Source organism: Chaetodon trifascialis, chromosome 21 (assembly GCF_039877785.1).
Source record: "Chaetodon trifascialis isolate fChaTrf1 chromosome 21, fChaTrf1.hap1, whole genome shotgun sequence".
NCBI classification, from domain to species: domain Eukaryota; kingdom Metazoa; phylum Chordata; class Actinopteri; order Chaetodontiformes; family Chaetodontidae; genus Chaetodon; species Chaetodon trifascialis.
The window spans coordinates 3,963,173-3,988,046 of NC_092076.1; the positions used below are offsets into that span (position 1 = coordinate 3,963,173).

At 43.6% G+C, this 24,874-nt stretch overlaps 4 protein-coding genes across 5 annotated transcripts; 1 reads left to right on the forward strand and 3 right to left on the reverse strand.

Annotated features, from left to right (window-relative positions):
* Positions 1-538: 538 nt before the first annotated feature.
* Positions 539-10,476, reverse strand: plekhm1 (pleckstrin homology domain containing, family M (with RUN domain) member 1). 2 transcript variants are annotated; one of them, XM_070991060.1, is made up of 12 exons: positions 10,270-10,476; positions 9,341-9,430; positions 8,164-8,405; positions 7,230-7,901; positions 6,389-6,926; positions 5,172-5,319; positions 3,080-4,057; positions 2,495-2,640; positions 2,097-2,290; positions 1,954-2,017; positions 1,712-1,869; positions 539-1,628 (listed from the first exon to the last, which is right to left on the reverse strand). In XM_070991060.1, exons 2-12 carry the CDS (start codon positions 9,392-9,394, stop codon positions 1,520-1,522), a joined length of 3,303 nt encoding a protein of 1,100 aa, XP_070847161.1. In that variant the 5' UTR covers positions 9,395-9,430; positions 10,270-10,476; the 3' UTR covers positions 539-1,519. The 2 variants fall into 2 exon arrangements, with proteins under 2 accessions (XP_070847161.1, XP_070847162.1); XM_070991061.1 differs by lacking the exon at positions 10,270-10,476 and adding an exon at positions 9,516-9,563.
* Positions 10,477-12,981: 2,505 nt separating this feature from the next.
* On the reverse strand, positions 12,982-14,054 carry LOC139350008 (interferon a3-like). Its single transcript, XM_070991095.1, has 5 exons — positions 13,920-14,054; positions 13,711-13,803; positions 13,428-13,577; positions 13,171-13,248; positions 12,982-13,083 (listed from the first exon to the last, which is right to left on the reverse strand). The coding sequence occupies exons 1-5, from the start codon at positions 14,052-14,054 to the stop codon at positions 12,982-12,984; spliced, it is 558 nt and encodes a 185-aa protein (XP_070847196.1).
* Positions 14,055-15,794: 1,740 nt separating this feature from the next.
* On the forward strand, positions 15,795-16,866 carry LOC139350009 (interferon a3-like). Its single transcript, XM_070991096.1, has 5 exons — positions 15,795-15,929; positions 16,046-16,138; positions 16,271-16,420; positions 16,600-16,677; positions 16,765-16,866. The coding sequence occupies exons 1-5, from the start codon at positions 15,795-15,797 to the stop codon at positions 16,864-16,866; spliced, it is 558 nt and encodes a 185-aa protein (XP_070847197.1).
* A 308-nt stretch (positions 16,867-17,174) lies between these two features.
* Positions 17,175-22,617, reverse strand: cd79b (CD79b molecule, immunoglobulin-associated beta). Its single transcript, XM_070990062.1, has 5 exons — positions 22,477-22,617; positions 20,973-21,278; positions 20,703-20,821; positions 18,885-18,938; positions 17,175-17,684 (listed from the first exon to the last, which is right to left on the reverse strand). Exons 1-5 carry the CDS (start codon positions 22,526-22,528, stop codon positions 17,595-17,597), a joined length of 621 nt encoding a protein of 206 aa, XP_070846163.1. The 5' UTR covers positions 22,529-22,617; the 3' UTR covers positions 17,175-17,594.
* Between the last annotated feature and the right edge of the window lie 2,257 nt (positions 22,618-24,874).

The following is a 24,874-nucleotide window of genomic DNA, read 5'->3' on the forward strand; positions in this document are numbered from 1 at the left end:
CGGACATTTATTTCATTTTTACATCGCACATCAGAGGTGAGACGAGCATTAAAAAAAAACAGGAATAACAGTACTGCAGTATTCGTCTGCATCTGAAAATGGATCTGATCAGCAAACCTTCACTGTGGATTCTGCAGAAAGAAAAAGTTCTGTCTTATTTCTGTGAGCTCATCTGAGCGTGACATTCAAGAGGCGAAAATGAAACGGAGCCCAAGACGAACGTGTGAGCGATGCAGGCGTGTCTGTTGGCTTCCGGGTCGTTCCGCCTGCCGGACGATATTTCAGCTAAGTCCTAACTGAAATATGAGTTTAACAGTCGGAGCAAAGTGCAAAATGAAAAATGCATTTTTGACTTCAATCAATTCCCCATGACATGTTTTAAAAATGTTTCTGCCGCACATTTATGATTCGTTGACTTCGCCAGCTGTATGGATGCAAATGTCTGATGGCGTTTGTTCTTCAAACCTCACGCGTGTCAAAGCCGGCCGGTAAGATTCAGAAACAGGAGAGAAAAACATTCCACAAAGTCGTCTTGGCGACTAATCTAACGCAGCCATGTTATTTCACCCCCTGGGAGCTCGAACAGCCGACGTGATGCTTTTGGCCCCGAAGCAAAGACACACCAAGAGGAAAAATAACAGCGTAAAGCTAAAATTAAACGAAGGCACGGTCACAATCTGTTAATTAAAACATTTCAAGTGCTGCTTTTGATAGTTTGCGTGTTCAGTACCCAAACCTCACTGCTGTGTTGTGGTTAAAAATGTGCGTCTGAGACGAGCGCAGGATGTAAAACAGAGCACGTCTGGTAAACATGATGGTTAAGAACGACATCCTCGACACGGTAACGTCTAGTCTACAAGTACACAGGTGTTCCTCGAAGAAAACTCCTCGCCTCGCCATAGCAGGATGGGACCTCTAGCTGCAGGTAGCCTACCGGTAACAGCTTTTTTTTCCAGGCTTCTGATTGGCCAGCGCAGCTTTAGGATGTGCCACTGCCTGCTGGTGGCATGCTTGACAGCGCTTTGCTTGTGTTTTTGTGTTTGCATATGAATGAGGTGTGTGAAGCTTGAGCAGATGAGACTTTCTTAGAGCACAAATGAGGAAAAATCCATTTTCAAAACATACCCGTGCACGTGTGGACTAGCTATAAGACAAACAGAGTAAAACTCAGCGATGTAAAAACGCCTTGGCAGCGACCTTCGCCGTCGTCCAGACCTTTGCTTGATGCCGTGGCTGAATCAGAGTTGAGAGAGGTATTAAAGTCACTGGTCAGTTATGGCTGCATTATGTCAGCTTCACGAGGCTCGACGCGCCTCTGTGTTAGTGCAAAGGAGTCAGCTGCTGCAGCACTGTGGCTCTCCCCTTCCTCTTCAGTATTAAGGTCAGTTCAGGCTGGCAGATCTCACTCATAATTGCACTTGAGGTTATTTCAGGTAAAAGCTACATTTTGTTTTCAGTATTTTTTCTCTTCATCGGACTTTTCATCATTCTGTCTTGCTGAAAAAAGAATTCGCCGCGCTCAGTCCTGCAGATCCCTCTCCAGGTATTTCCTCATTCGCTGGCAGCGAGGACACGAGTCCCCGGGAGACTTGCAGGTCAGGTGAAACACTGTCTTACAATCTTTACACCTGGATCAGAGACAAAGGACGAGCTGATGTGACGTCAAATTAGAGGGAAGTTCTATACTACGTTTAGAATAAAGGACACAAACCTGGTGGTGCTGTCGAACTGGAAGGGGAAGATGATGTCGTCAGCGTGGCAGATCTGACAAATGAATCCACGCTGAGTGCACAGGTCGCAGTGGAACACGTGGTTAGAGGCGTACTTCAGCAGCATCGTCAGGTACGTTATATACTCGCCCTCTGCAATCTAAAAAAACAAAACACACACATGTGACCATGTCTGAAGGTGGCGGGGGATCAGTGCAGTGACAAAATCCACTCATGAGGATACCTGTCGGAGGTCCATGACACTGTAGAGGTGGCTCGACTCCAGCAGGTACGTCCGCTGCTCCATTCTGACGGAGGAAAAAAGACGCTCAGTAAAAAGCTGCAGTGAAATGTGACGAGACGTGAAGCGCTCATGCACGCACACACCTGGCTTGGAGTTTCTTGCAGGCTCCGCTGCGGCAGGTGAGCAGGTAGTCGCCCAGCAGGCGCAGCCTCTGCCGCAGGCTGTGGGCCTGAGCCATGGCGTCGGAGTGCATCACCAAGTCAGGGTTCAGCTGCTCCAGGTTCAGCAGCGGCTCCTGTTCGACCTGAGCCAGCAGCTGCAGGGCCTTCTTAGACACCTGGACAGACACACACAGGTCAGAACGTGTTGAAGCTGTGTGTGAACACCGAGCGTCAGCTGTCGCCCGGAGAGGCTAAACCATCATCTGACAATAGCCGACGAGATCTCCCATAATGCAACTCAATCGGCGACGGCCCACATAGCCATGACCTGCTAGCCTCTCCTGCTAACAGCATCTGTGCCCTGCGTGTGCTGCGCCTACCTCTCGTTGCGTCAGGTCCCAGTTGTGCACCATGCGTGAGGGGATGACGGTGGTGTCGCCGTGGTGACAGGAGTCGCAGTAGTACTGGCCCGAGAACTCGCACAGCCTGGCTCTGCCCAGGGACGGGCCAATCTGCTGAGGACACCCTGAGGACGAGACGCAGCGAACAAAGCTCAGATCCACGCAGGCTCGCACATACGGCATAACACTGAACATCACTGACACACAACGACTGAGTCACACACAGGAGAGGAGCACACACTGAACCAGAGGCGGACTATTAAGAGTCTGCTTTGCTCATTCATGCTGCAAAACAGGGAAAGTAACACAGCTTGAATGAGACAGATGATGGAGACGCAGACTTTAAAGGCTACAATGGAGGGATGATAGAATAACATCTGCTCATACTGTCTGCTGTATGCTCGCTGTGCTCACTCCTTCATAAATTCCTGATTCCAGTTGTTAATATTAAAAATGTCTGACCACCACACACAGCTGACCCAGCCTGGACCGATCAGCTGTCTTATTATTAATCAACATTTATAATCATAATCATAACGTTTCATCATTATGTAAGAACTCAACCTGCACATTTGAAGCTCTGAGCGTCCAGCCCCTTCTCCGAGGGCACGGCGCACAGGTGAACCAGAAGCGTTCCATCTGCTTTTAGCCGGTGCTGCACCAGTCTGTGGAGATTTCCAGCCCCCCCTGGGCGCACCACAGCGGGCTCCCCAGAGCCCCCGTCCTCCCCGCTCTCCAGGTAGGAGTCCAGAGCTCCACGGATCAAAACCCTCCACGAGCGAGCCTCCTCTGCGTTCTCGGCCCTGAGTCTAAGTGTCTCCCTGACGGTCAGGAGTTTGAAAAAGGCCGGCCCCCCCAGAGAGACATCTGGCACCACGTCCCGGACTTCCTCGATAGGGTGGGTTTGCCGCAGCAACTTCCGCCCGTCTTGTACCCGAAAGCCTTTCAAGGCCTCCAAGGACAGGGAGAAGACCAGAGGCACCCACGTCCGAGCCTCAGGGTCTGTGGAGAAGTACAGCACCGCTTCTTTGATGGCGTCTGTTTCCAGATCAGCTGTCCGAGTCCAGTCGAATTCCTGTAGAGGAGGGGGTGCGCTCTGGCCTCCGCATGTCCCCGACTCAGAGGACAATAAACCTCGCTCAGGGCTGGGGGGGGAGGAGGACGGGGACGACACATCCACACCGTTCTCACTGGCGGGCTGCAGCACCTCCCACTGGTCGTCGAAACGAGACACTGGCCGGCATTTGTTGACAGCCTCCACGATCCGGTCCACCCAGTCCTCGGCCTCGTCTCGATTGGCCGCCCGGAGGTACAGCCGCTTCCCGGGGAGGGCCAGCTCGAAGCGGCCCTCGGGCGAGGTGATGCGAGCGTCCTCGCATCGCAGCAGGGAGCAGTTGTCGCAACATGTCCGCTCCTCTGCGTTGATGTACAGGCGGAACTCGAAGGGTGACAGCTCGCAGTAATAGTCCCGCCACAAGCCCATCGCACTTCGTCGCTCGAGGTGACCAAGCTTCAGCAAACCCCGAAACGGGTTGGACAGCCCTGACGGACAGACAGAGGGACACAGACAGTGAAGGAAATGAGTCAGTATGTCATTCCACATGACCTGTTTTCACACTGTGGAGTGTCAGCTGGACTAATCCTAACCTGTCAAGCCTGCTTTTAAATCTACACTTGGCCTTGAATCAAGAGGAAAACATGAAGAGCATGAACGGCATTTAAAGGAAACAGCAGTGAAAACATAAGCTCGTCAAAGTTCTGCCTAACTGAAGCACTAAAATGAAGCCTGGAATGAACTTTTTATCAGTTCTGACAAAATAAGCAGAAAAACTTTCTTCTAAACAAGCATTTCTGTGATAAAACCATCCAGTTTTAGTCCTGTCTCTCAATGAAAGGGTGACCTCTTCTGGAAATGATTAAATGAGTAAATCTGTTGATGTTGATCTGGTGCAGTGACACTTCACAGTGCTCGTTCCTGGAATCCTGCTCTTACTGATAACAGCACGGCCACAAACATCTCTCAGTAAGTCGGCGTACACTGAGGTGACATACTGCAAGTAATGCCATTTTATTACAGTCCAGTGTAATTTGCCCACATCCCAATAAATGATGTCGCAACAGGTGTTTTCCAGGTTGATAGCTGATGGAAAACACCTGCTGGTTGTGTTCGAGCTGCCATGTTTCCACTGTCTCATTCAGTATGATTTACCTTTCACTTGAACTCTGTGGCGGCTGCTTTTACTGAGCAGGTGTGTTCACACTGACGATGCAGTTTCTGATCAGTGGCTGTGCTGTGAACTTATGTTTCACTGACCTACAGGTGGCAGTAATGAGCCACAAAACCACAAGAAAACTGTCAGATGGAAGGAAATGCATTCAGCCTGGACGACCCACTGAATGTAAACGGGAACTTTGTTTACAAGAAACTCCACAAGGCCGTTCAACAGTCCAAAACAACATCTTCAAATGATTTTAAAGGCCAAAACTCAAATATTATATTCAATTCACAATGATGTATGACAAAGAAATGCAACAAATCCTCGAACTTCAGAGGCTTTTTTCACTATTTTTGCATGAAAAGTTACAAAAGCTACAAACTGTCTTCATAACAGTTGCAGGGGATTCTTCAGTTTTTCTCATGGTGGAGACAGAATACCTATTTGTCTTCGATGGACGACGCTGGGAGGCGACTGAGAGGCCTCGGGCTCAGCAGCGGGGGCGGAGGGGGGTGCCTCGTCTTGGTCCGACACCTCGTCCAGGTGGGGCTTGTAGATGTCGTCCTCGGAGATCCAGGAACGGGAATTCTGCAGAGAAAACAGCAGAAGCCCTTTAACCTGTTTTTAACTCCACAACTAAAGTCGCTGTTGAAGCAGAAGTGACTGCTTCCACTCTCTGGTTCCAGCTTCTCAAATGTGAGGTTTCACTGCTTTTCCCTCGTGTATTTCACCCTGAACCAAACATCTTAAGCAAAACAAGAGATCTGAAGATGCGAAGTCAGAGTCCAGAGAAATGTGGTGGATATGTTAGACGAGCTGAAACGTGTTTTAGATCAGAGTTTTTTATCAATGAGCCAAACCACAGAGAGCTGAGCTGAGAGCAGTCAGAGAACAGACCACAGCTTGTTCCAGTCTCACGTGTCTTTGGGGTTGCTAGTGTGAAAACCATAAAAAGCTATGAAGGATGTCTCTGTTAAGTTTCGTCTTGACTGATTAAAATGGCTAAAGTGTGGAAACCACAGAAAGCGATCTGGAGGAAATATTATGACACATCCTGGAGCGGGGCCTGCTTGGACATCACGTGTACGAGGTTTTAATTTGTGCACAGAGTGTTTTATGGAACACTCTGCACTTTATTCTGTCTACAACATCCCGCCACAGGAGCTGCTTCATTGATTAATCTTTATATCTTCTAGTTAATCCAGCGATTGTACTCTGACAGTCACCATTACTGCAGCATTTTCCTAACAAAGCAGGAAAAACACGACTAGTCATAAAAAATAAAAATAACAGCTGGAGCCCACAATTCTTTCCATGAATTATTGGATCGCTTGTGTTGATTTTCCACCCTGGTTTCCTGGATCAAGAGTCACACATACTGTCTGTCATTTCCTCAGGAGGGAAAAGCCGAAAAGCATTTCAAGAGCGAGGGCGAGTCTGAATTTCCTCTTTCTGTAAAATCCTCATTTCTAAGTTGTACTCAAGAAGCTCAACTTTCACAAGCAGATAGGAGTGTGTGTGTGTGTGTGTGTGTGTGTGTGAGACATGGACTTAAGTCACATGATGTGATTCCATGGATAGAAGCCTGGTAATGCCTGCAGCTGTGCTCATCTGTGTGTGGTTCAACTAAAAGCTATTTGTCTGCAAATGTACTTACTGACAGAGAGTCTGAAGACAGCTCCCTGCTCAGGACGCTGGCCGAGCGGCGTGGGCCTTGGTGTACCGAAGGCTCCGAGGCGCTCTTCTCCAAGGCCCCTGTCTCTTCCTGGACAGGCTCAGTACTCTCCTGAACACCGGCTGCATGGACTTCCTCCACGGGCTCCACGGGCTCGACCGGCTCCACGGGTTCCACGAGCTTCACGGGCTCCACGGGCTCGCTTACTGTCGACAGCATCTCCGCGTCCAAGCGTGACCCAGAAGAGGCACTAATGGACTCCTCAGAGGGAGAGCAGATAACACGGTCCTCGTCAGACGATGGCAGCTCGAGGGGTGTGGGTGGCGGCGGCTCTGAATCAGATAGCGCAGAGTCCAGGGGTCGGTCTTGTGACGGTGTAGGAGGACCCTGGGTGTCGTTGTCAGAGCCGCTGTAAATGGCCGTCTCGGAGAACTGATCCGGACCCGTGCTGGACACAAAGGAGTCTTCACGCATGGAGTCCTGACTGCAGTGTCCGCTCTCACGAAACTCAGCCAGAGACCTGCAGAGACAAGTCAAGACAATTAACTTTATTATTGCCCCCTTCGGTTTCTGAGCTTAAAGGATAACGCTGATGTTAATATTCTAGCTGAGCTATGTCATTTTCAGCACAGGCTACTTAAACAGGAGGAAACTGTTCATTTGTTGGGAGCTCTGTGGCACAGATAAATAAGATACATCTGGCTTCACCTGTGCTTGACTTGGCCACACTGACGATAAAGAAAATAAAGACTATCACCAGCCTTACCCTTCAACTCGTATCTGCTTCAACAAATCCAAACACACAGCTAGCAGACACACTTACTCTTTCTGTAGCCTCTTGGTGCTGACACTGACACTAATGGGCGTGTCCAGGTCACATGAAGACCACTGCTCTCCTGTCGGGCTGCGGGGGTCCTGCCCCTGCAGGAGGCTGTCGGAGCTCAAGCTGGAGGAGAGCTGAGAGGATCCTGTGGTGTCCAGGCTTAAATTAGATGAGTTGAGAGCAGTCCTGCCGCCTTGTAACACATTTGACCCTCTCCCCAGCACCACCGGGCACCCTCTCTGCACATCCGGCGCATCGGATGAGCTTGACGACTGAGACACTGTGTCCCACGATTCATTCTGCACGGGCTTGGAGGTGTGAAGGTCGCTGCCGTTGAGGGGCAGGTCGAGTGCATCTGCCTGGAACAAGGGGCAGAGTCCAGCGAGGGCCAGCGGCGTGGTGGTCCATTCATTGAGGACAGCTGACTTGTATGAAAGGCTGAACGTAAGCGAGGCCAGACCCTGGAGGTAGCTGAGCAGAACTTCCCGCTCCTCAGTGTCCAGGAGCAAGGCACTGGGCTGATAGTGGGCCCGCAACTTTGAGTCCTCCCGAAACAGCGATGCAAGGTAGCACTCCAGCAGGCCGTGGTTGAGGGCGAGCCGCAGCCACGCTCGGCAGCGACCCACGTCCGTGCCCACAAAGCTGATCTTCTCCAGCTCTGTGATCACATCGCTGCGGATTTAACAGAGAGCGTTATGACATTGTGAACTAAGTTTTGACAGAATAACTTCATGATATCGCTGGCTTTGACCTACTTTCATTATCCAAAACCCCAAAACATTCAGCTTACTATCACATGAGCAAATCATCAAGAAGGAGGGAATAACCAATGATCAACGCATTTGCCAAGTGATTGTCTGTTTATTGACTTATCCCTTGATCAGCTAATCATTTCAGCTCTTATTATGTCCTTTTAGCGTAAACGGGGCTTTACCGGTGGGTGACGGTCTTGAGGAGGCTCCAGAAGAACGGCTGAGGGAGGGGTCCTCGGTCTCCCTTCCTACCCCGGCCCCCAGCTTCAGAGCGTACATACTTGCTCTTGATACCGTGGATGAAAATGGCCTCCAGGGCACAGCAGAGGAGGTTAGCATCACCGTCATCACTGGTGACCACTGCGTCTGACGTTACATATTTCTTCTGCAGGGCTTTGAGTGACTGCGCCAACTTCTCCTTAATCTACGGGACAATGACACAGTGCGTGGCAGAGGGAAATATTATCAGTTTCATTTTTGGACACCAGTCAACTGAGGTGTGTTTCTGAAGCAGGTTGGCAGACTGACAATAACTCCTCTGTTCACCAGGAGAGGCACATTTTAATGTGCAGTAAAGAATACAGCCAGCACACTTTCTGCATTCCAGTCAATGCTGTGATGAGGAACAGAGCGAGTTCAGCAGCCATGTTGTTATGAAACACGGTCTGCAGATTACCTTCTGTCACATGACACCAACCGTGGGCTGACATGAAAAGCCATGAACTGGCTGCTCCAGACACTGAGCACTGAAGCGCCCTTCTCTTCCTGTGCTTGACTTGGCAGGACCTTACAGCTTTAAAAAATTTCCAGGGAACCAAACCATTCCCTGCTTCTCCAGCTTCCTGATTCACGTACACTAATTCAGCAAGTCAACAGCTCACTGTCCACGGTCTGCAAAGCCACACTGTCATATTACAACAGTCACGCACACAGTACAGTACTCTGCCAACTATGAAACTAAGCAAGGTCTGCACTCATTCTGCAATGCTGCGTCCACCCTTCACATACATAAGATGGTTTACTATTGATTATGTATCTGATCATGTCTCTGAGAGCATTAGATTGTTTGTTAAAGCTATTCTAATGACACTGTAGATAAGACATGCAAGCAAGCGAAAGCATCGCCAGCTTCAGTGTTGAAATTGGTGTAAGGTTGAACACCGTTGAGCACAGTTACAACAGTAAAATTACAACATATCCTACCTCCATGACACAACCAGACAGTGTTTAGCAAAACAAAAACATCCCAGGAGCGAGTAAAGCCAATCTGACATGTCCACCACAGTTAGCACAGTGAGAGTAAGAGAAACCTACAGGGTAACAAGACCTTCGCACATGGAGGAAAGCTTGTGGTTTTACCTGTTTGGCATCTTTGGCTTCGGGTGGTGTGTCTGGCATCTGTGTGGCTAGCATGGCACCTCCTGGGAAGGTTCACTCCCTCATGGCACACTGAAAAACAGAAACGATCCCTTTGACAGATGCAAAATGAAGCTCTTTGAAACACTTTAACGTCTCCAGTAACAACGACACTGACCCCGGCTTCGTTTGAAGACAAGACATGTGATGATGAGGACACAGTTTTTCCTCTTCCCCACTACATGTCACCAGCATTTTTGCCACTGAGCTATGGTTACATTTTCCGTCACAAGACTGTGTTCTCTGACATATCTGCGATTTCATGGTTTCCCACTGAGTAACCACGGAGTCATGTGAGGCGCTGATTGAAGAGGGTGTCTGCAGGGAAGTGGCTACACAATGCCTCAGAAGTGACTTCCCCAAACAAAAGCACTGAGAGCAAATCGGGATCGAAACAGGCATCTCCCTGACATGATTACACCCAGATAAAAGTGCTCTAAATACGTCTAGGGCCAGGCTACAAACAAAACTACTACTTAACAGCAATACATTGGGCAGACAAGTGGCGTTAAGTATTAACTCAACAAAGGCTTAACACTCATTTTGTTTGCACATGGCGACAAATGACGGTTGAAACAATAAGGCTTGACAACATCGCTTTCTAATCTCCACAATCCTTTTGCATTAAGTAGCAGGAAGTTCCCAATTTTAACGTTAGCCTCTAATTTGAGCGTGTGTGAGCATTCAAACTCGACAGGGAAGATGGAGACATCGTAATATTATACACTGAAAACGAAAACACGCTGTGTAAACCACGACTTTTATAGCATTTTGTAGGCTGAAGCAGTGAAACATGACCCTGACAGGTAGCATCAATGTTATTAGCATCGAACGTTAAGTAGCTGTATTAGCAACTTAGCTAGCTTTCTTACCGAAACAGGTTGGCTAACTTGCCATTAAGATCCAAAGACACCGGCGTTTCGTCTGTAATTTATTATAAACTCAGTAAATGTTCGTTAAAGCCTTGTTAATCCGTACAGTCGCTCTCCATCGTGTCTGCTCGAACAACCACACACACACAAAAAATTGCGTTAACTAAAGGCTGAGACGCTCTTGTCACTGTCCAGCCGACGAGTGATGCATCATGGGAACTCGACTAGACCGATGATGCCTTCGTGCTATATAAGAAATACTGTAGAAATGTCGTGGCGTCTTAGGGACGCATATAAACGAGATTTTACGGACATTAAACATTTGTAACTTGCACGCTGCTTGTTTTCCAGTTAAACACCTGCTCGCATACTACCGTTTTTAGTATTTTTACAGCAGAAGAAGCATATCTCTCTACATTTGTAACAACGCATATGCGAAAATACTGCTGTGGCTGCCTGTTTCTTCTTTTATCTGATTAAAAATCAATCGAGTAAGCGACAAAACATGGACCTCATCTATCATGTATTCTTTATCGTAAAATTAATGTATGAGCTGCATCGATATTGCTTGAACCAAGGCTAAGGAGAAGGAACAGTAACCGTTGTACAAGAGTGATTGCATAGTTTACGAGTAGTACCTAAAGTAATCACGGCTTTTGAGGCGTGCTGATGTTGTTGCTCTTTGCTGACATGTGAGGACTTCATGTTCCCTGTTCCGACGAGACTTCATGTCAACAAAGCTTAAAAAAGTGTCCACCACACACTCCACGGCTTGTGTCCTAACTTCACCGCTTTACCAACACACTTTAATAAATATAATAATAATCATTTGTTTGCTTGTTGTGCTTCTTTGTAAACTATTAACTGCATTAAGTTGAAAGTAAATCCATCTTGAACAACAGCCTACTAAAACCCTCACACAAGTCTTTAATTATATCATGTTGATTGGCTGTACCTTGTGGAGAAAAATCCGTTTCCAGTAAGACTTTAGTCTGGAAATGAGTGATTTAATTACAGCTGACGTTCACGACTCAGATACTGTCTTCGTTCAACAGGGGGCGCCATAGTCCAATTATGCATTGCATCTCTGAGTTTGATTCCCTTAAACTCTCGTGTTTGTCAATGAACGTGACCCTCTTAATTCTATCCTATAGCATTCTCACCTGTTACTACCAAACTTCATGTAAAACAGGAGATTTCTCAAGTGAAACATGGGCAGTGAGTCCAGTGCGTTAGACGCTCTTTCGTGGTTTTTATTTCAATTTTTATTTTTATTTTCTATACTATAATCTATATTATAGATTATTTATTTTTTTCTCTGTTCATCTGTGCGGAATTACGTCATGGTGTTGATGCAACACCTGAATTTTCTCTCTGCGTGTTTGATTAAAGGCTTACTTCGTCTTTAATTGTTGTTCGAAATTAAGGAAATAAAAGGGAGAATGATAATGGTCAGAAACCATTTATATTGTTTGGAAAAAAAAAAAGTTTTTGTTTTGTAAAGGGAAAAAACAGAAAACAGAAAACATCCTACAGAGTATGTGATGAACAGAGCGGTGTGATTTTCACTTCACATTACAATCCGTTGACGTCTGTGAATGTGACGTTGCACAGGTAGCAGCCGCTTCCGCTTTCTCTTCTTATCGCATGTTTTTGATTGGCTATGAGGACACACCGCAGTCACGTATACAGTTTCATAGTTTTAATCATGAATGTTATGATACCGAACCTCATAATATCGATGGCAGTAAATAAATGGCCTAAAAAGGAATTTCTTTCTTCAAATTTTAAAAATACAAAACAAGTAAACGATCAGATTTAGATAAATAAACGGCAAAATAATCCGAATGAGACAGTGAAGCACGGATTTCAGTCTAGATCAACGAATTTTGCGTCTTCCCTTAAAAGTCACAAAAATATAATATTTTAATGATGCTTTCCAGATGTATATATCAGGCCATACGTGCTTTTCTGTATTCATATAGTACATAATTATACCAAAAAATATACAAAACCAAAATTAATATAGTCTAGAATTTAATAAGAATACACATTGTAATAATATAATATAATATAATATAATATAATATAATATAATATAATATAATATAATATAGGATGAATATGTTATATAAGATGTAAAGTGAAAATATATGTGAGTACAGTAGAATTACTTGATGGTATGTGTTGTATCTATATTGGGGTTTTTTTTTTTATGAAGTAATATTAAAAATCTTTTGTCACATATTATGACTTCAACATTAACATGGGGACTTTTTCCTTCTCTGGTTGTTTCATTTGGAGGTTTTTTAAGCCATGTGAGGTACAAGGATCATTTATTTCAAAGTATTTGTTTTTCTTTCTTCTCTTAATCACCTTGAAACCTCTCAGATTTAGATTCATCCTTGTTGTTAATGTAGCAGGAATTAAAACTGTCAACACATTTCTATTTGCTGGAAGAATTTTTATTGTCAGTAACATAAGAAAATGTCAAAAATGTCAAATTTTGCTCAAAGCAAACGAAAGAAAATAATATTGCTCAACACCAACAGATGAGATAGATACATAAATGAGTCAATAATTAGATAAATATATAAATATTTCAATAAAGAAATGTGTAGCAATCATTGAATAAATACACTACTCAATAATTAGATAAATAAATACATTAATAAATAAATAGGCTGCATATAAGAAAATAAATGATCACATTCAGACTGTGACAGATGACTGAGGTGAAATCAGCAGGTCTGTGCTCATCAGGTGTCTTTTGACTTGTTCTCTGATCAGCTCCCAGGCTTCTGCACTGTGGCCCTGCAGACACAAGAACAAATCATTTAAACATCACAGATACTCCACATGGATCAATACATGGACAGAAAAACAGAAAGACAAACTCACCAGTTTCTTGAGGACACTGCGCGAGAGTCTTGTGAAATACCGCTGCAGCTTCATGTTCTTGGGGTTGTGGCTCCCGAGCTAAATGAATTAGAAGAAAAACTGTATTTGAAAAACTCCTGTTTCACCTGTAATGTATTCACAGAAATGTTCATTCCAGAATCACTACAGCTGTTAACCTGCACATCTGTCAGGACTTCAGTGTAACAGAGGCAGAAACCACAGCTCAGCGGTGTCCGGAAAAGTGAGTTTATGCTTACACAGGAGCGAAGGCTGTCAGCCTGCTGCGTTACTACATTGACGAAGGTCTCCATCGTGACCTCCTCCCATGATGCCGAGCTGTGATCCTCCTCAAACAGGGCAGCCACCCCCTCCAGAATCTGAACTGCGAAAGCAAGTTTATCCTCAACCTGGAAGAAGAAGAAGATGATCAATCAGCTGGGGAAAAATCAGATATACCAACCAACACTTTCATAAGAAAGGAGAACAAATCAATGTTCACTTCTTATATTGTGCAGCAGACAAAAGGTGAGGAAGACTCACTGCTGCTTCGGACGCCTGGCTGTACAGCGCATCAGGGAAGGCCACAGTGTCCTTTGCTGAGGCAGCCCCAGTGGTGTTGGTGGAGTTACTGGCCTGCATCACACACACAAACACACACACACGTCATGAGCTGAGCTGAAACACACAGTGAACTCGTTCAATGAAGAGAATTCAGCCACTTGAGACAATATCCAGAGAAGTCCACTTACCATCATGTTCAGCTGCTTCAAATAGTTTTTACTGTGCTCTTTGAATTTTTCCTCAGTCACCCATCTGCATCTCAGCGGGGAGGCTGCGCTGAGCACACCGAGAGCCAGGCACACAAAGAGGATCCTGTAGAGCATGTTGAAAAAGGCAATGTTGATGTTGATGTTGCAGCAGACCTGCAGCGCTCATTTATACCGCAGCAGACGCACCTATTTCACTTTCCAGACCCACACAACATACATGACACTCCGTACATGGGCCACATTTCAAATCTGAACCACTGCCCGTTTGGAAAAAACTTTCCCACAATAAAAACATAAACGAATTTCACAGCAAAGCTAAAAATATATATATATATATATATCACGTCCGCTGCACAAAAGGCTGAACGGTCTGCTCTTCTTTTACCGTCCAATATTTAGAGTATGCACAGATCACTATTCACATGCTGGAATAGTTAATGATAATGAAATTGAATTGAATTGAATTGAATTGAATTGAAATATTTCAAATGGTGGGATTATTAAATTCTTGCGATTTTTAAGGGAAAATCAGAAAATTAAAGACAGCAAAAAAATAATTGTTCTTGAATTTAAATCGCTGGTAATGTTTTCAGGCTCTTTTAACATGTAACCGTCGACTGAGGATTTTTCTAGTGTCTCGTGTTTCGCATATTTCTGAGATGTCGTCATCACCTGTCACCTGCCATCGCGTGAGTCACCGTTGTTGGAGTTCTACCACTTGTTACCTGTGGATGCATTAATAGTTTTTAATGACTGAGCAGCAGCGCGCCCGCGGTGAGTCGAGCGGGAGTTCCCAGGCGGTGAAACAGAAAGCGGCTCCGCGGCTGCGGCCTCCTGCCCGACGCTCATTCACTTACCTGCTCGGTGACATTTCAGCTTGTTTTCACGAGAACCTGGCCTCTGCTGCGTGACGAGCACACGGCCTGTGCGGGAGGGGATTCTCCTTCACCTTCTGATTCACGCACCAGGGCCTATTTTCAGCCTGAAACGAAGCACGATGAAAATGACATTTTGTCCTAAGAGGCCTGTCCATCATGAAGCGGCTGCAGAGTCTACAGCGGCACAAACACTGAGATGAGCAACGATGAATAGAGAGCATAACGATTAAATAGAGGTGCATAAGACAAAATGAGAAACAAAAGCAATTAAAGAGAAAATTACGAGGCAAGAGAGACACTGGAGTGATTAGTAAAGGTGTGAACAGCGCACGTGAGAATCATAGATATTAACTAGGCAACACGTTTGTTTCTGTATTAAAATAGAAATATAATATAGTATAATGTAATAAAACAGTATTAGCATGTCACATGGGATATAAAATGTAAATTATAGGCCTATTTACAGCATGACATCAGTACAACACGGAGTATTATCTAACATAATATCGTATTAACAACACTATTTGCTTTCCTTCTGCTTTACTTTGTATTGTATGGTATAAACAGAGAATTTTAAATGATGATAATTAGAAGATTTAGTTCAGAAAACGAATTTTCTCTGTGGTGTTCGTGAATTGTAAAACCTGGTTCGGTATTTCAGCTTCCAAGCCTCCATCACAGCCAGCATTGTGTTCCTGTGGCAAACACTCACTCAGTGTATCACAAAGACACTGGTTCAAATCCCAAATGTGTGACGTTTCACGTGTGCGCAGAGGTTTAGAGCTACGTACATGTGGTGGACATGTACGCGTCTGGAAAGTGAAATAGGTGCGTCTGCTGCAGTATAAATGAGCGCTGCAGGTCTGCTGCAACATCAACATCAACATCAACATCAACATCAACATCAACATCAACATACCACATTGAGACGCATCCCAATCTGCTCCATCCAAGGACGATTTCTGCCGTTTTCAACATGCTCTACAGGATCCTCTTTGTGTGCCTGGCTCTCGGTGTGCTCAGCGCAGCCTCCCCGCTGAGATGCAGATGGGTGACTGAGGAAAAATTCAAAGAGCACAGTAAAAACTATTTGAAGCAGCTGAACATGATGGTAAGTGGACTTCTCTGGATATTGTCTCAAGTGGCTGAATTCTCTTCATTGAACGAGTTCACTGTGTGTTTCAGCTCAGCTCATGACGTGTGTGTGTGTTTGTGTGTGTGATGCAGGCCAGTAACTCCACCAACACCACTGGGGCTGCCTCAGCAGAGGACACTGTGGCCTTCCCTGATGCGCTGTACAGCCAGGCGTCCGAAGCAGCAGTGAGTCTTCCTCACCTTTTGTCTGCTGCACAATATAAGAAGTGAACATTGATTTGTTCTCCTTTCTTATGAAAGTGTTGGTTGGTATATCTGATTTTTTTTCTCAGCTGATTGATCATCTTCTTCTTCCAGGATGAGGATAAACTTGCTTTTGCAGTTCAGATTCTGGAGGGGGTGGCTGCCCTGTTTGAGGAGGATCACAGCTCGGCATCATGGGAGGAGGTCACGATGGAGACCTTCGTCAATGTAGTAACGCAGCAGGCTGACAGCCTTCGCTCCTGTGTAAGCATAAACTCACTTTTCCGGACACCGCTGAGCTGTGGTTTCTGCCTCTGTTACACTGAAGTCCTGACAGATGTGCAGGTTAACAGCTGTAGTGATTCTGGAATGAACATTTCTGTGAATACATTACAGGTGAAACAGGAGTTTTTCAAATACAGTTTTTCTTCTAATTCATTTAGCTCGGGAGCCACAACCCCAAGAACATGAAGCTGCAGCGGTATTTCACAAGACTCTCGCGCAGTGTCCTCAAGAAACTGGTGAGTTTGTCTTTCTGTTTTTCTGTCCATGTATTGATCCATGTGGAGTATCTGTGATGTTTAAATGATTTGTTCTTGTGTCTGCAGGGCCACAGTGCAGAAGCCTGGGAGCTGATCAGAGAACAAGTCAAAAGACACCTGATGAGCACAGACCTGCTGATTTCACCTCAGTCATCTGTCACAGTCTGAATGTGATCACTTATTTTCTTATATGCAACCTATTTATTTATTTATCTATTTATTTATTTATTTATTAATGTATTTATTTATTTATTTATCTAATGATTGAAGACTCATAAATCATGTATCTTTATTGATGAATATGCTGCTGATCAACTTTAAATTTGATTTTTTCTTACTTGGATACCTGCAAAAGCCAATAAAAATAAGACATTCTCTCGCAAATGGACATTTTCTTGTCTTGTTTTTATTCCCTTGACATAAAAAAAGGCAAACAGATTCTTTAATATTATCACATATTATGAACAAGTCAGGCTTTGCGGAGGCTCTGATGACACACATTTTCTCTCACACATTTGTGATGAGCATGTTCTTAAATAATCAAGTCAAGTCAGAGAAGTCATTTGGAAATCAAACACACTTAATAGAAAAAAAAAAAAAAAAAGCACCAAAACGTTAACTGAAATATCAGCTGATGAGCCTGAATTGCAGAACTGTTCAGTCCATCTGGACTTCATGTCATACTAATAGCATAAAATCAACAGCACAGAGAGCGATTTAAAATACGCATGTTGCTGCACATTTACAAACAAACCTTAAACTGGAAGAGAACGACAGTTCTCCACATGTGACCGAGCCGGCGAAGGACTCTTGACAACGACTCTGACCTTCATGATAAAGACCCTGCAAGTATGAAGGTACTGTGAGGTCGTAGGGGAGGCGAGGCGAGTTCAGCCTCACTCCCACGGGGCCTCAGCTCCATCAGCCTGGGCATACACAGATAGTTCCTCATACAGACCTCCTCCACACGTCTCGATTGTCAAGCCCTGAGAGACGGAAATAAGTCATTTTTAGTCAGATAGCATGTATATGTGTCGGTCCCATGTGGCTTTGAGGGATCCCAGTATATGACTGTGTTTGGTTATACTGGTATAGCTTTAATTTGCATAATGATGAAGATGTGACTCAAACATAAAGATATGCAGCTGCTAAATGTCACAGCAGAATAGTTGACATTTAAAGATCTTTCACATCATTTGTATTCAGGTCTCTGTTGGTCCTGACTGTCCTGACCATTTTCTCTGTGTAACAGAAGCTTGTTCATGCTTTTCTCGCCGGGAGGTTTGGACGCTGCGAGGCCTCGGGCCTCCACAAAAGTGCAGAAATCAGTAACAGCTTGTACAGAACGACGCCGCCTGTACCAAAAAGTCAAACAGCTACGTCGACCAAACCGTGGAACGAAATCGTCACCATAGATTTAAAACAATTGCTAATGTTACATCATTTCCACCATTAGCCGACTCGGCTCCTCCGGACAGCAGACAGATAACGAGAGTTTTTTGGTCAATTTTTTGCATTTTCACCCTTATGAACAACAATATTTGGTATTCAGTAAAAGCTCATCGTGTTTTCTTGGTTTGATCGAGCTGAGCAACCGTAAACGACGCAAAACATCTGCATTTTGAGTGTGTGTTAAAGTGTTTCCTGAGCAGAAAATCACATCTGGCCCTCCATCTGCAGTTCGCGCCACAGCAAAAGAGCAACGTGACGACAAACAACCTGTTCTCAATACTTTGTCTACTCGTCTCTTTTGGACTTTATGGGACCATGTATTTAGGCTGTTGGCCTTCCTTTGAAGTAATTGAATTGAATTAATTGAAGGGACAAATAAAGGTATATTGAATTGTCTTGTACATGAAAACTACAGCAATAAAATCTATTTTCAACCCACAAATGCTACTTCCCAAAGTTATTGCGTAATTCTTCTTACAAAAAAGGCAAACTGGAGGTGATGTTACTTCCACTTTACTCAACAGGCTGTGCTGAAAAATGCAAAAAAACAGACCAAGATACAATTGTGGTTAAGAGCTCAGTGGTGCGCGTCCATCTGTTTCTTGCACTTGTATTTTTATGTAAAAACACAGATGTGACATGTTTTCTCAAACGTGACCAGTAACTTAAATGACGTTATAGCAAAGAGAAATGACATTGACTTAAATGATTATTACTTTGAAAAAGAGACAAACCTCATAGATGTGATCAGTTTCCGGCTCCTCATATAAGCTGTCCGTGTTGTCAGACTATTAAAAAAAAAAGAAAAAGATTAAAATGAATGTTAGCGCCTGATATCGATAAACACAGTGTATATAATACTAAAATGTGACTGACGCTGGGTTGGGAATGAACCTTAGCTCACCAGCTAAATGCTAAGAAAGACTAGCTAGTCGTGCTGATTTAAACTGTATTGAAAAATGGCTGAAAGTTGTGTAGTTTCAGGGCGTAACGACACTTCTTACAGTGGGTACCCTCGCACCAAAGTCCCAACACTGAAATCTGTCTGGGGAAATGGTTGGACCCATGTTGGACCCCTTCAGGTGAAAAGGAAGGACGAAAAAATACGTTTGTAAGCTACTTCATCGTCTGTGGCTATCATTTAGCTAACCGCCCAGACAGCCAGGCCTGTTGCTGGGGAAGCCGCAGCCGAGCGCTGACTTCATCTTCACTGTCAGATCAGGACCTTCATATATGCAGCTCATTTGGGTGAGTGACATCTTTGCGCTTGGGTAGCTCTGGCTGAATTATCACGTCATGTTAAATAAGGCTCATGCCGGTCATGGCCACTGGTATTTCTTTACCATTATCGATGCTCTTATAGCTAGCTGTGTTACGTTAGCTAACCTAGCCGTTATGTGTCCTGGCAATATGATGTGTGGTGAGCAAAGTGGTATTTGTGTGCACAAAACGGCTACCATTTACACTTAACATGTAGTTAGTCGTGGTTAGATGTATTAATAGCTTTACAAGCTCAGTTACAGGTGTTCCTGAGGTGGATTTTATTAGCTAAGCTAATCAATGCAGTTGATACCGCACTAAGTTAACGCTACAGGTGGAGCGGTGATGTATTTCTCACCAGCAATAATGAATTTGGAAAACAGGGTCAAACATAATGCTTATGTTTATTGGCAATACTGTTATCCTGTGTAGTGCAGTTTTCTCAGCTTGTAAATTTGCCTCTAATATATAATAATACGTCATTATTTATTTTTGTTTATTATTGTTTTTGTGTTGTGATTAATTCGAATCTGCAAAGTACTTGAAAAAGTTATAAAATAGTGTATTAAAAAAAAATATATTTGCCTCTGATTTGCAGTGAATCAGTGTATAAAGTACATCAAGCTTGTCATTGATCTTGACTGAAATCAGAAGTATTTGTACTCCTACAGTCTGGAGATACTGTACTGTACAGCTCATATTGATCCCATACTCCCTCGGTTCGGCAGGGGGCGCTATATTATAATTAGCCTTGACTTTTAACTGTGTTTTTGATCCTTTATGACCTTTAAGTTCTTAGTAAACAATGACATTCACATAATTTATATCTATTTCCACCAAGAACAATTATTATCAGAGACTATACTGAGTTTATCAATCTATTTATCGATCTATCTATCTCGCTATCTTCAGCTCTGGGAACTTGTTAATGATGAACTGATCAGTCAGAAGTATTATTGACAGGTTAATTAACATGATCAATACCAGTATCAGCACCAGCCAAATGCAGGGAGGCCTGTGTTTTGGCTGTTCATATTTCTATAGTGGAGACATTTTGTCAGACCTTTTGCCTGTTGTGGTCTAAAAAGCTAAGATTTCCTTTAAAGAACTGAGATAAAGAGGAAGTTTGTCTGATTTACTTTGACGTTGATTTTTGTTTATCCTGACACTGAATATGAATATCGTTGTGCTCGTCCTCAGTTCTATTGCATCTTATTCCTTTGCGAGTCCTGCATTAACCAGCAGTACAGTCTGATAAAGCACAGAAGTGTTGTCTTCATCTTGTTCCTCACCACTTGTCGCTTGCGTAGCAGTATAGCAGCAATACTAACAGCCAACAGCAAGCCCTGGAGGATAATGAGCGCATCCTTCATCTGGGTCCTGTACAGTGCATGGGAACGGTTAAATGGTCCTGTGAAAGGAGAGATGCGTGATGAAGATGTGTTTTCATAAGCAAACTGGTAGAGACCACCCCAGTAAATTACATTAAATTAATTCTCAAAGCAACAATGCATCATGTGTCTGTGGGCTTTGCTAAAGCATATGTTGTCTCAGCTGCTTACTGGTAACATGAATTGCAGTCCCTGGTCCCCATGCATTCTCTATCTTGCAGAAGTACACTCCTCTGTCCTCTATGCGTAGATCTTTGATTAAGAGAAGGGGGCCCGGAGTCAGATGGTTCACAGCTGTGATCCTGTCATCTGTCTTTATCTCTTCTCTTTGTTCAGAATTGTACTCATCTGCCTTGTACCATGTCACATTGTGTTTCAGGTGTTCCTTGTGGAGACAGAAAATCCTCGAGATGGTGTGGGTTTTTGTAGCATGGGCTCGGGGCGTCTGGATGACTGTCAGGGCATCACTCAGTGCCACTGCGCAGACAAAAGAAAGTTGAGAGACAGTGAACCAGTAGCAGCAGCAGTTACTGTCTCTCTAGACAAACATGTATGTAGATTGTTTGGCTGTATTTTATCCGTGCAGTGCTGGTCTTCAGCAGTTGAAGGTATACTGAATGCTCACAATATATGGCTGACTTTGACATCACATTTAAAACCAAGAAAAGCAATGTATTAGAGTGAGCCCTGGAAAAAGGCCAGTTATTGCCTGACTTCTTTATTAAAACAGCATCAGCTTGTTTTGCTGTCCCCAGAAATCTGTGACCTGTAGAATGGAGCCCCAGTTAGTAATTAGTGAAATGAGACATCTTAGGCTGAATTTTACAGATGGCACAATGGATGGAACACATTGTTGTAAAGGATGTGCTCAGGCTGACATGTTAGAATCCAAAAATCACATGTACTCAAATGATGGGAATGTGTTTTCATCTTCGGCTATTATTTGTTATATATCTATTATTGAAAAATAAGTATTCAGACACTTCTGTTTGCTTACAGCGATTAGGATGTTAATGTAGTCATTAGTGATTGGGGCTTGCAACTCATGATTTTTTTCGGGATTAGTGTGTTAACTATTTTTTTAATTGATTAACACGTACAAAAAAATGTAAAAAGGAAGAAGTGCCCTTCATGTGTTCCCGGAGTTCAAGGCAATGGTTCCACATTTCATATTTTGTTTAACTAAAAATAAAAAAAACTAGATAGATCTAAAATTTACAATTTTTTTTACCTTTTCCTTCACATTATTTATCTTCATGATCTTTTCCTTTAACTACAGACTGCGACTGCCATAAAGCAACATGATGGTCAGGTGATAGAGTGGGATAACTTGGTCTTAGTTATACTGTGTTTACAAAAAAATAAACAACACTACATCAGTCTTTGTCTCAGAAGACAACTTCCTCTTTTCCCCCAGATGGCCAGGAAGTAATGGCACCGTGGAGTCAAAAATAACATGCAAAACTTGTATGCAGTGGAGCTGTGGTTAAAACAGGCATAAAAACTACAATTAAATGTCTGGATTAAGCATTTTGATATTCTTTAGCTAATTACATTGCTATTGTTGCATTCATCTTTTCACTAATGTTCACTGCAAAGACTCTAATTGTTGCTTGCATCGTTTTCATTTGTCAGTCGCTAATTAAATTGATCGTATTGGAAGAGTTTACGTTACCTGACATACTGATCAAAGCAAGCCCACAGTATCCAGCCAGCAACCAGCGCATGATGGCATGCAGAAGAAAAAGATTTCCAACGCTGACGTCCGCTCGTGTGTCTAAATCTCCCCGCAGTCACGAAATTGTTGTGCACAAGCTGAGGATGTACTGGCAGCAGTGGGCGTGTTGTCTGTTACTCGTGCTTTAATGTCAGGCAAATAAGGGGAAGGATGCTGTCACTCCAAACCAAAATAACTTTGAACAACCCACACTTTTCACTTTAAAAACCTGTCCAACTTCATTCACACATTTTTAGGGACAAATGAAACAATGTGGTGAACCTGAACGTGAGGAAGGAGCGTTTGAAAAATCATTTTGGAGGACTTTTGACACAATTTGTAGGATCACTACAAATACAAAAACCAGACTGTTATCAGGTCTGGTGTTTGGCATTCTTTGACATTTTTCAATACTTATGCAAATCTAATACCAAAGTTTCAGTAATGATACCGCAGGAATACTTATTCTTTGCTTTCGTCTGTTGTCATTGTCTTTGCTTTGTTTAGTTGTGGAAGAATCCGTCCCCCGGTTAATGTCAGTGTTGATTCCAAAGTAATTAGATTCGTAAGTAGGTACTGTAATATGTGATTTAACAGAGTAAAACAGAAGAAAAGGTCAACAAGTGGTGCAGGGGTTATTGTTTTGTCTGCGCGAGTGTATGTGCGTGGGACCAGAAGTGGCTTCCTAGAGCTTGTGCGTTTGAGTGTAACATGGGTGTTCGTTTTAGAAAAAGGCTGATAATCATTTGGACTTTTTGTTTTGTGGCACCTCTATTCAGGCAAAAAGGAGATAGTTTTAGTCCAATGACATCTAGAGAAGATGGAGAACAAATGATGATTGTGTGACTTCAGAACCAAGCCTGCAGCACTGTCCTGTCCAGTGGATTTCTGTAGAAAAGTCAGTGGAAATATGACATTTGTGTTTGTTTCATGTCTTGATGTGTGGAGCGATGAAGAAACGTTTTAATCTGCAGAAACGACCTGTTCTTTCAGACTGGAAACAGTCGATCATTCACTCCATCAGAACTTATTTGAAATCGCATTAACTCTTTTCTTCAGGGGCAGAAACCGCCTCAAACAAATGTAAAAACCTTTTTGTGAAATTGAGGAAGTTGTTTTGAATTTTCCCATTTCCACTGAACTTTTCTGATCCCATGACTGCTCTGCTCGTAAAGATACATTGATGGTTACATCATCAGCTCGAAATTTCCATTTATCCAACAGCCTATTTTGGTTTATGACCAAACCTGCAACATGACATTCCTCTCAGCTGTGCCTTGTGTTTTGTGCAAATTAGCAAATGTTAGCATGCTAACAATAAGTGAAGTGGTGAGCATGTTAACCGTTGTACCTGCAAAGCATCAGCGTGTGCTCAAGCACCCCCACAGAGCTGCTAGCATGGCTGAAGACTCTTAGTGCTGTTATGAAACATCCACGTGCAGTCAAGAGTGAAGCTTTCAGGTCAGCCAAGCTGATCACATTTCCTTAATTCTGCTGTCTGGAGATTAATCAGTTTTTGTTGTGTGTGTGTGAGCATGAGATGTACTGTTGCCTCGTAACCCTGACAGGAAGCACTGCACCTCCCTTTGAAAGAATTTGAATGATGGGTGACTCAGAGGACAAGTCTCAAGCTTGGGGCTTGTTATTTTTTTCATTTTCAGTCTTTCATGTTATATAAGCAGTGGTGGCTTCCGAAACTAACTCAAGTCAACAAAGCAGTCATCGGGAAAAGGAGGGAAATATTGATTGATTTGAGTCCATGAACAGAGAATTCATCTGTAATTATCTCGGCACTACTCTGCCAGGCAGGCAAAACAGACAGCACACACTTTAGAGAAGTCTCCAGCTGAGCCCACATCCCTCTAGAGTAACCTCAGTGTGCGGCCACAAAAATATGTGAATAAATCAGACAGCCCACCTCCCTATTTCTTCTAAGAGGTGGTGCTTATTTTAGTCTGTTGACACACACAAAAGCCAGCTGTGTAAAGCAAAGGAAGGATAAGACTGACAATTATTCTGTATTATAAGTCAGCAAACCCCATGACCGAAATGAACACACTAACAAGTATTGTCTGTGTAGGCGAACCCTCATAACGATTATCCCTCTGTGCCAAAAATGTATTATAAATGTACTTTTATTTTCTATCCGTTTAAAACACATCAATGAGCCATACTTCCTCCATCACGATGAACAACAGGCACTGTTTATTTCGAGTCTGTCCCACATACATCGTCGTGCTGCTCTAAATGCTCACCAAATGTGTATTCATTTGTGGCTGCAAAATCGTAACCCCAACAAACACCACGATTTAATATTTCACACAAAAATAGACTGTACAGAGGAAAAGGACACTCA